General features: G+C 34.4%; 1 protein-coding gene across 1 annotated transcript; it reads right to left on the bottom strand.

Moving 5' to 3' along the window:
- Positions 1-4,286: 4,286 nt before the first annotated feature.
- Positions 4,287-7,424, bottom strand: LOC133317390 (phytosulfokine receptor 2-like). Its single transcript, XM_061519251.1, has one exon. It carries the CDS (start codon positions 7,422-7,424, stop codon positions 4,287-4,289), a length of 3,138 nt encoding a protein of 1,045 aa, XP_061375235.1.
- Between the last annotated feature and the right edge of the window lie 3,819 nt (positions 7,425-11,243).

Raw genomic sequence — 11,243 nt, 5'->3', positions numbered from 1 at the left:
CGTAATTTCCCTTCTCTAACAAATTTTTCCACAGCATCCCTCAAATCCCAGCACTAATCATTGGTGTGCCCTGGTCCATCATGGAAGGCACAATACTTGGACTTATCCAACCCTCCTTTGTCAAATATGGGTCAAGGTCTATCTGCCTTTTTCATCTCTGTCATTGCCACTTTCCTCCAAATTTGAGAGTGCGAGGCATTCAATGGTGTGTATTTTTTATACCTTCCAACCCGGTCTCTATCATCCGGGATTCTGTCTTGGGGGTCTTTCTTTTTATTACCTGTTCGCTCTTTTTCTCTTGAGGTCGGGCTCCTCCTTCTCAGACTCGTTCTTTTACCCTCCTCAGATTGCACATTTGTTATCTTCATTTGTTCAAGTTCCAGGTACTTCTTTGAACGGGTCCTGAATTCCTCCAATGTCCTCACAGGGTCTTTATAAACCGATATGGCTAGTCTAGATGATCTATCCAGGCCGGCCACAATGAGTTGGACGTGGACATTTTCTTGCAAACCCGGCACCTGCAAGGCCGCATCTTTAAACCGGTTGAGATACCTCTGGAGGGTTTCTCCGGGTTTCTGTCGTATCTTCCCAAGTGCGAACTTGGACTTTGGGTGTTTTTTTGTTGTTGCAAAATTCAGAAGAAATTTCTCTCCGAATTCTTCGAAAGATCCAATGAAGATGGCAGGTAGGGTTGAGAACCATGCCTGCGCAGCCCCAGTCAAAGTTATGGAAAATATCCGGGATTTGATGGGTTCATCAATTCCTCGGAATACATGTCTGGGTCGAATGCATCTATATGGACCTGTTCCTGACTTCCATCATATTTCGGCAAGTGTACCGAATCGAAATCCTCCGGAATGTAGCATTCAGTATTTCACCAGTGAAGGGACTATTTTATACTGCCCCCTACTATACTTCCTCATGTATGCGCCGGGTTCCACGCGCCCTCTAACGGGTGGGGCATCATGATTAAGGTGCGTCCCATCTTGACTCCTCCGTATATTTGCTCCTATCGAAGCGTTCTAGACTAGAGGTTGCGTGTCAGTATTCTGGTTGTTCACTCTGTGGTCTCCCAGATTTAGGCCCACAGTAGTTCCGAGATTTGGCAAACTCATTGGCCCTCCTTGGTGTTCAACCTCTGCAATCCGGGCTTGATCAGCCGGGTTATGATTCCCATTGCGACCATTGACATCACGGCCTTGGATCCTTTCTGATCCATGTCCTCCCATCCCCATCAATCGATGTTCCAAATCCTGCATTCTCCTCACATTTTCCTCCTGGATTCTCCTAAAATCATCTAGTCGTTGGAGGTTATTATGACTCTCCATATCTTCTATATGGCGCAGAATGCAAACATGTTCTGATTTAGACGAGAATCAGGATCTGCAGCCTGTGCAACACGAGCAGTTACTTCCATAGGGTTCTGAGGCAGAAGATTATTGGGAGATGGATCAACAACTCGGTTGCGAGGGGCTGGCGTATAGGCTGTGTCTGCTACATCCTCGCTGACATAGACCGCATCATAGTCCACCTCATTTTCCTGTTGTTGGAGAGGTTCATTCACCTCTTCCAAAATGGGACCCAGCGGCTGGTTTGGAGGTTGTGGCTGTTGGCTATTGCTCCTTGTACGGACTGCCATCTTCAATCACGATTGTGGGAATATCAAATTTGTCGATTTCCCACAGACGACGCCAATGTTCTGTCTTGGAGACAGAGATGTCCAGTCCAATGGACTGGTATGTTGATCTTGGATCTAATGCCCTCTCCAAGGTATGAAGGAGATACCTTTGAGTCAAGCAGATCATTGTGCACAATGAACAAATAACGGCTTTGCCAATGGGAGTGTGCGTGCACACAGTGACAGCATAACAGTAAAAGAGAGAGCGTAACGTACCTTTAGGTTTTACCTCTTATTTATAGGATTTACCTGTGGGTAGTAGAATATGGACCTTTAGTGCCTCTGATAAGGGCACAAGCCCATCTGTCATATTGTCGTATTAGGATTAGTATCCTTGATGGATACCTTTCCATAGTTATGCTTGATTTAAATCTTAGATTTCCTCTTGTTGGGTCTGTCAATCAATGAGCCCCTTATACGGGTCCATAATAGTTTTCATCTAGTAAAATGGAGTTTGGGTAAATGAAAAGTAAAATTCTTTCCATTTTGGTTTTTAAACTAAGTTTTTGAGATCAAAATCTGATTATACATAACTTATTTACCATGCAAATTAAGTAAGGTGAAACTCAGATTGTAAACCCCAAACCTAGTTTAGGGGGTGCACATTGTAATCAAACATGCACCATTTTGTTTTTAGTGGCTTAACTTTTTTATCCTTCTAATTATATGGTTTTTCTTTTTAATTAATAAAATATTATTAATTAAAAATACTGCCACCAAAACAATTACTTTCATCTAAGAAAAAAGATGTAACTTTATCTCTGTTAATATAACTTTTAATATATTTTTTTTATCAAAGAGACAATATAAGAAACATGTAGAGAAGAAAGATTTTTTTTTTTTTGAACAACAGAGAAGAAAGAATTTGAATCAGTAGACTCTGGACTATGCTGTATACTCTCTCTTGCCCAGCCCAAAAATGAAAGAAGACGGAAATTTGAATCACCGAAACAGCCTCGCTTAATAACAACGAAAAATAACAAGGAGTTATATGATGCTAGGTCGTAATCCATCATGCATTTACACTTTAAAAAACCTGATTTGTTATGTCTGATATTTTTCGATACTTTTCCATCATGCTAGGTTGTATTTTTAGTTCTAACTATTAAATTCGTTAAATTATAATTATCATTTTATTGAGTTTAATATAAATATTTGTAATATCTTATGTTTCTTTGCAAATTTGATATTTGCTTTACGCTTCAGTTTTTTATTAAATTATTGAATATTAAATATAATATACACTACATAAATTAAAAATATTATTTAATATTAAAACGTATAATACAGTATCGAAATCTAATATTTTTTAAAATTAACGTATTGTGTCCAATATCTCGTGGTGCAACATAGATTGTAATAGATGACCATGCACACTACAAGCTGATTTGTAACTTTATATCTTAATTATTTTATGGGGAAACATTTTCTTTTTTTAAAAGAGAAAACAAGTTATTCCTGCAGACCCAATATTTAATGGACCCCACCTTGTATTTTTTAACTTTTCACTATTTTATGGGCTCCACTCATGATATGAGTTAGTAGAATTTTTATTTTTTTCGTAAAAAAAAAAAAAAAATTTCTCCGGAGAAAACAATTACCCTTATTTTATTTTATTTTTGGTAAAACAATTCCCCTTATTATATTTGTATACATGTCATGCTTCTTTTTTCTATGTGACTACTTAAAAGTCTTTTGAAAAAATAATTTTTTATGCTTATTTTTTTCACAATTTTTTTTAAAGTTAAAGAAGTACCTATATTTTTCATTAAGAAAATATTTAGATTTCAAAATTAAAATATAATTTTTTAATAAGAATACAACTTTGTGTCTGTTTTAATAAGGATGCTTAACACAATTTATTAAGGGTTCATTTTTTTTGTGATCAATGTAAATAAATTATCTACATTGAACTCCAAACGACGTCATTTTGAGACAAAAATTAAGATATTTTTATAATTATAATTTATTTCAAGGTTATAATAATCGTTCTCATTATAATTTTTTAATCTTTCGACCCAAAAGGACATTGTTATAGGAGTGAATGTAGATAACTTATCTACATTCATTGTAGAAAAATTAAAGCTATTTATTAAATGAGAAAGGATCCGTTTACAAACTTTTTTTACAAATTACACTGAGTTTGACTTATCATATACTTTTAATTGAAGTATGACCGATCATACTTAGTGTAGTTTGTAAGAGTTTGTAAATATAACCTTTCCCATATTAAATATACAAATTCTATAACATGCTTTCAATATTAAATACATACTATATATGTATTTAATATTAAATACATACTATTTATGATTACCAAAAAAGAAAAATACATACTATTTATTAAAAAAATTATTTATTAAATATATTCTCTATCTTTGAAAATGAAAAATATTATATGTTATATTTTTTTTTTCCACAGACTCTTCACAGAACTTTATTTCTTTTTCAGAAACAGTACATTGTTATGCACACCCTTCAGGATTCAAAATCAAATAAGCGGTCACCTTATCAAGATTATCCACCCCCATAAAACAAACATACTTTACAGGTATACTGTGAATGATACACCAACCAAAACCCAGATATCTGACACTGAGTGCATGAACTAAGATGATTGTTGAGAGCCATCCAATCCTACACTATCAAGCCATGAAACAACTACTTCAATATGGGGCCTATTCCTTGGATCTTGTTCAAGACATTTACAAGCAATAGCAAGCACCTCCAAGAGCTCTTTCTCCTTATCCTTGTCCCAAATGGCAGAATCAAAAATTTCCTGCTCCCTATTCTCAGATTTCATCTGAAACACCCAAGACACAAGATTCCTGCAACATTGCCCTATGATGACTTCTACAGGCCTTCTACTAGTAAGAAGCTCAACAAGAACAACACCAAAACTATAAATATCTCCCTTGAAAGTTGCTTTCAGGGCCTGACTATATTCTGGAGGAATATATCCCAAAGTTCCTACTAAATCTGTTGTAACATGAGTATCATAGGGTTGAAGTAGCCTTGAGAGACCAAAGTCAGCCAAATATGCTTCAAATTTATCATCCAAAAGTATGTTACTAGATTTAACATCTCTATGCACAATATGTGGTTTGCACTCCTTGTGCAAGTAAGCTAATCCATGAGCTGCACCTTGAGCAATCTTGAGTCTTACATCCCATTTTAGAATTGAATTTCCATCCACATTCTCATGCAGCCAATAGTCCAGGCTTCCATTCTCCAAGTAGGAGTAAATTAACAATCTGTCATCGACGTGCTGACAATAACCTTTAAGAGAAACAAGGTTCTTGTGCTGAGCCCTTGAGAGGGCCTCTACTTCAGCTTGAAATTCGCGTTCCACTTGACTACAGTACCCTGAAAGTCTCTTGATAGCTGCTGTTGCGCCATTTGGAAGATTCGCTTTGTATACAAGACCAAACCCACCACAACCAATTATATTTGCTTGGTCGAAATTGTTTGTGGATTTTAACAAATCTGCAACAGTGAGATCATCGCAATCTGAATTCTGAAAAAGCACCAATTTTGAAGAAACATGTGCTTCAGGTAACCTGTTTGGCAATGTTAGCTCCTCATCAAAGTTATCAACTGGCTTATCCTCATGCCTCTTTGACATTATTAGCAGAACAATTGCAAGAGACAGTGCAAGGCCTATGCCTAAACTAATTGTTATGCCAAGGACACTGCTTCTACCAAATTTTCTCGCAGAACCAGTAGTAATGTTGCGCCCCAAGCCCATATTTCTTACGATGTTGCGAGATGAATCCACACGAAGCCCCGGGTTGCCCTCAAAGCTTGAATTAGGGAAACTAAAAAATTGTCCCCCAGTTGGAATTGGTCCCTGCAAGTGGTTGTGTGCCACACTGAACTTTGACAAGAATGTGAGGTTGCTAAATGATGGAGGGATTGTTCCACAGAGATCATTATTAGATAAGTCTAAAGTTTCCAAATTCTCCATTTCTGAAATAGAGCTAGGAATAGTACCAGTGATCTTGTTCCTGCTTAAATCTAAGATATGAAGTGCTTTTAAACGACCAATTTCAGGCCATATTGTTCCACTTAATCTGTTATTGCTCAAGTATATGGAAGGAGGGAAACTTGAGGCCTTCTTATATTGCAGCCCAGTAGCACTCTTGTTTCTCTTAACATAGAGAGGAATGACAGCAGATACAGAGAAACTTGATATGCTATATTTTGGGGATATGAGGCCCCTCAACTCTGTCAAACCTTTTGGTATTTCTCCTGTGAGAGAATTATTTGAGAAATCCAAGTAGAACAAACTGTCCATCTGACCAATCCAAGATGGAATGCTACCTTCCAAATGATTCAATGATAAATCAAGGACTTCCAATTTTGTGCAATTCAATAACCAAGCAGGAATATGGCCTTTAAGAGCACAATTTCCAAGTGCTAAAACCATAAGGCTCTGAAAACCTTCTGTTAAACTTTCAGGAATATCCTCACCATGGAAATTCTTAGCAAGGATAAGAGTGGTGAGATTTTTGCACTGCTGCAGTACAGAAAGCGAGCCAGATAAGTTCTCTAAGCTGTTGTTTGACAAGGACAGGATCATAAGTGAAGCAAGGTTTGCATAGTTTTCAGGGATATGGCCAGTTAACTTATTCTTGGCAAGGTTTAACATTGTCAATTCATGGCAATAGGACAAGGTATTTGGAAGGGATCCAATAAAATGATTACTAGCAAGGTCCAGTGTGAAAAGATTAGACAACCCAGTGAAATTAAGATCAATAGAACCTGCCAAAGAATTATTTCGAAGATCAAGCACCCGAAGTTTTGTGCATAAGGCCAAGGTGGAAGGCAATCCTCCTGAAAATAAATTGGAGTGTGCTACAAATTGTTCTAGGTGCAAAAGATTGCCAAACACATTTGGAAGTTCCTCTGAAAACTGGTTTCCAGAAACTATTAGAGATTTTAAGCTAGAGAGCTTACTTAGTTGCTTGCTTAACCAGCCAGAAAAGTTGTTTACAGAGACTGAGAGTTGCTCTAAGGCTGACATGGAATACAAGGAATCAGGAAGAGGGCCAGAAAATAAATTTGAATCCAAATGCAACTGTTGGAGTGATGTGCTGCAATTGCCCAACCCTTCAAGACCACCAGCAAATTGATTTGTGGATAAATCAAGAATATGAAGACCTTTGGAAAAGCTGCAAATTTGAGAATTGAACTGGCCGGTGAATGAGTTGTTGCTTATGTTGAGAGCAAGGAGATGTTGGAATTTCCCAAACTTAAAGAGGTCTCCAACAAATAAATTGCTTGAAATATTCAGTATCTGAATGGATGGCAAACCAGAAAGTGCCCCAGCAACTGGCCCTGACAGCATATTATGGCTCAAGTCAAGAAATTTTAACTGCTTCAACTTGGAGAGCTCAGAAGGCAATCCACCATGGAGATGATTGAACGAAAGATCTAGCACATTCAGCTTATCTAGATGGGATAAAGAGCTTGAAATTGTTCCATTCAGACCCATTCCAGGGAGAATCAACTTGGTAACTCTACTAGCAGCTGCTCCATCAATCACATTATCACAGACAATTCCAACCCATTTGCAGCAGACAACATCATTGGACCATGATGTTTTGATAGACCCATTTGTAAGGTTGCCAACAAATTCCTTCAGGGCCAATAAATCATGGGGGTTACAGGATGGGGATAGGGTTTCAAGTCCCACACAAAAGCAAAGAAAGCAAGCCAAGAAACCCCATTGCATAAAAGTCATAGGGTAACATCTTTTCAGCATCATCTCAGAAACCAAAAGGGTTATGTTCAGCTTCAAATCAAGCATAAGCTCCCATTTAACACATCAGAAGCTAGCATCACTAGAAGTTCAGTGCTTTTCACAAGCTCCAAAATTTTCAACACTCAGATAACAATAGACAACTTGCAGCTGCACATGAAGACATTTCAAGTAAAAACCATTGACATCACCAACCCCACCAAATCCAACAGAGATGGAGACACCGGAAAGAAAAAGAAAACAACACTAAATCAGAATGTAAATTCAAAAACAACCCATTTTATTAAGAGAGAGGATCATTTGACAAGAGCTTCAGGGAGAAGCAATCAACAGTGATCATTCAAAAAACTACAAAGAAAGTGAAACAACAATTAATGAATGCATGTAGAAGCAGTGAGATATACCCTGGTCAAGATACCTGAACACTAAACGAAGAACACATACCAAACACTTTTTTTTTTTGGAAACAGGGAGCACTAACACTTAACACTGATCACCCAAACTAAATCTCACAGTAGTCTCACGACCCATGAAACCCCTTTTCATAAAAATGAAATCTTGAGTCACTTCAGAAGGCAGAAAAGTTTGAAAACCACCACAGAAAACAGTTGAAGAAGCAGAAAACCAAAACAATATATACAAGTTAACAGTGACCCGAACCTAAACTTTTATAGACTTTTTTGGGTTTTATTAGTGTTAACTAACATAACGTAAGTGTTGTTTCTAACTCTCACGTTAAAAAGGAGAGAAAAAGTGATATGATAAAAGAGAAAAAAAAAAACATGTAAACTCCGCTTCTTTAATGTGTGTGTAGGAAAGTAAAGTTATATTATAAAACCATTTGTTAAATGGATCTCTCTTGTAAGATGTTTTTTTCGAAAGTATCTCTGATTTTCAGAGACAAAAAGAGCTGATATTGCAAATCAAGTAACAGCGTTAGAGAGAGAGAAGAGACCACCACAAGTGCAAGACAGAAAAGGAAAGTACGTGAATAACTAATTTTGGTAACTTTTTTATTTTGAAAAAACAAAATACAGGTTTAATAGATAAAATTATTTTCTATATAGACAAAAAAGTGTATGAAATTTATATTGTTTTTATAGTCTTCTTTGGATATGTTTTGGAAATAAAAAAATCGATCAAATTCCATCGATTTGATCATGTAATCATCCATTCGTTTTGGATTTTTTTTTTCAAATCGAATCTGATTCAATCCAATTTTTTTTTATTTGAATTGTATCAGTTTTTGGTTTTCTGAAAATCCTATAATTTGTTTTATTATTATTGTGTAAATAATATCTTTTGTATATATTTGCTTTGTAATTTTATTTTTTTTTTGAAATACAAAAACATAGTTTTTTTTTGCAATAAGATATGAAGCTCTACACAGATATAATTTTGTTGATGAGATGTAACGAAGTTCTTTCTTGGATTTAATTGATGAATTAATGAGTCTAAGGTTTAGAAATTTTTGAGCTATGATTAGAGAAAGACCCAAGTAGGTAAGGGAGAATTAATATATTCGATCGATTTGGATTGGATCGGTTTTTATCAACCAATCCAAAAACTGATCCAATCCAATTAAGATTTACGATTTTTTTTCAGTTTTCTGTTTTTCAATTTTCGATTTATTCGATTGTCGATTTTTCGATTCGATCACCACGGTTTGAATCGGTTTGGATCAGTTGATGAATATCCCTAATAAATATAGGAGATAATTTTATCTTTTACAATAAATCTCAAACCCAAACGTAATGTTTAGGTGAATTCAAACATATTCCATTTTTTTTGCTTTTAGAATTTTAATTTCTTGTTGAAGGTGCGCGTTCGTGAATGACATATTTGAAATTTATTAGTGGCAAATATAAATAAGAATAAGTTAGGTGATTTATTAAAGATTTACGGCATAATTTGTGTTTAATTTAATTTATTTAATGAATAAATTATATTTAGTCGTAATAATATTATTTAATTAATTTAATGTTTAAGTCTTTCAAAAACTTACTCAGCCTATCAATTTATTTACTATTAATATATATAATTAAAAAATTCAAATTATTAGTTATAAATTGATATAATATATTAATTTTTATAGGCTATATAATAAATTTATTAAAATTTATATTAATTAAAAAATTAAATTTTTTTTGTCTGTCTAAAAACCTTTATATAATAAAAAATTTCAAATAAATTTTTTTCCTTTCGAAAAGGCCATATAATAAGGCGTAAAAGAAAGTTTATAGTAGGTGTTATACCATTAACAATTAATATATATTTTATAATTTGATTTGAATATCTAAGCAGTTCATTTTTCTCTTGAATTATACAACACTCAAGCATTAGAGCATCCTAACCTTTTATCAATAAAAATATGAAATTTTGTTTTTAAAAAATTGATTGAGTTTATTTTTCATTTTCTGCCCTCTGAAAATACTCAAAGTGTTTTGTGCAGCACTTTTATTTATTTTTTATTTGGAATTGAAAATAGAGGAAAGCGATGTATTGGATTTGGGGCCAAGCCAAACCTCACTTGTTAATTCTTTGGAAGAGTGTTTATCTTTTTAAATGATATAATTTATATTTTTTCACTCTTATAAAGAAGTGGGACTCACACCTTTATTTTTTTTTTTTGTTAACTCTCTTTTCTACTTTATCTATCTCTTTCTCTCTCTTAAAATGATACAACTTTACATCCTTTAAAATGACACACATTTTACCCCTCACCAATTGCTTAAATTTTTCTCCCTTCGACTTTAACCATTCTCTGATCGTCAATGCAACGCACTATCTTTTATTAAGTTAGGTGGGTTAATGTACGGAATAAAGATGAAGATAAATGAGAAGATTCAATATACACAAAAATATTTTTGCAGTTAATGCAGATAAATTATCTGTATTTATTTTTAAAACGATATCGTTTTGTGATTGAAAGATTAGAAAATTATAATTATAAAGACTATAATAACCCTGAAATAAATTAAAATTACAAAAATACCATGATTTTCGTCCCAAAATGACGTCGTATTGGGCTTACTGCAGATAACTTATTTGCAGTAATAGCAGAAAAAGTGAACCCTTGAATATATTGAAAGATTTAAAAAATTATAAAATAACAAACAATATATAATCAAATGGGTAAATGAACGTATTTTGTTGGACCATCACAAAACTGGAGGAAAGAAGGCAGACTACGTATCAGGATCTTTCTCTCTATGATCTATTCCGAAAATGACAGCCTCAGTGCGATGTGAGTATGACGGCTCATGGAACTTAACCCCAATATAAATAGGCTACAGAGGAGACCTAGCAAAACCCTAATCAATAGTGATGGGTCCACCCATCACAGAAGCTCAATCAGACATTAATGTCTATACTGTGTTGCCCAACTAGGCCCAATGTGAATAGATGCCAAAAGCCCAACTCAACATGATCACAACGGGCTTATCACAATAAATTAAATTGGAATATCCACTATTCCAATTATTTTAGAAAATACAAAATATTAATTCATATTGCCCACATATAAAATTTCTAACACACACACACATATATGAGGTAGGATCATTTGACACCAGAGTCAAATTTGAATTTTGACACCTCATCTAATAGCCGTTAGATCAAAAAAGATCAACGAATCTGATTTGTAAGCATGTGACACCATTGATCATTTTTTATCTAACGGCTATAAGATGAGGTGTCAAATTTCAAATTTGACACTGGTGTCAAAGGATCCTTTATATATATATATATATATATATATATATATATATATATATAGGGTTAAATATTTTTACAGCCACT

Source organism: Gastrolobium bilobum, unplaced genomic scaffold, assembly GCF_033153095.1.
Source record: "Gastrolobium bilobum isolate Gb01-03AN ecotype WA unplaced genomic scaffold, APGP_CSIRO_Gbil_v1 utg5389, whole genome shotgun sequence".
NCBI lineage: Eukaryota > Viridiplantae > Streptophyta > Magnoliopsida > Fabales > Fabaceae > Gastrolobium > Gastrolobium bilobum.
Note: the sequence above shows the minus strand (reverse complement) of the source record. Positions and strands in the feature narration are given on the sequence as shown.

Coding starts and splice junctions, on each gene's coding strand:
- LOC133317390 (XM_061519251.1), bottom strand. CDS start 7,424: ATGACTTTTATGCAATGGGGTTTCTTGGCTTGCTTTCTTTGCTTTTGT.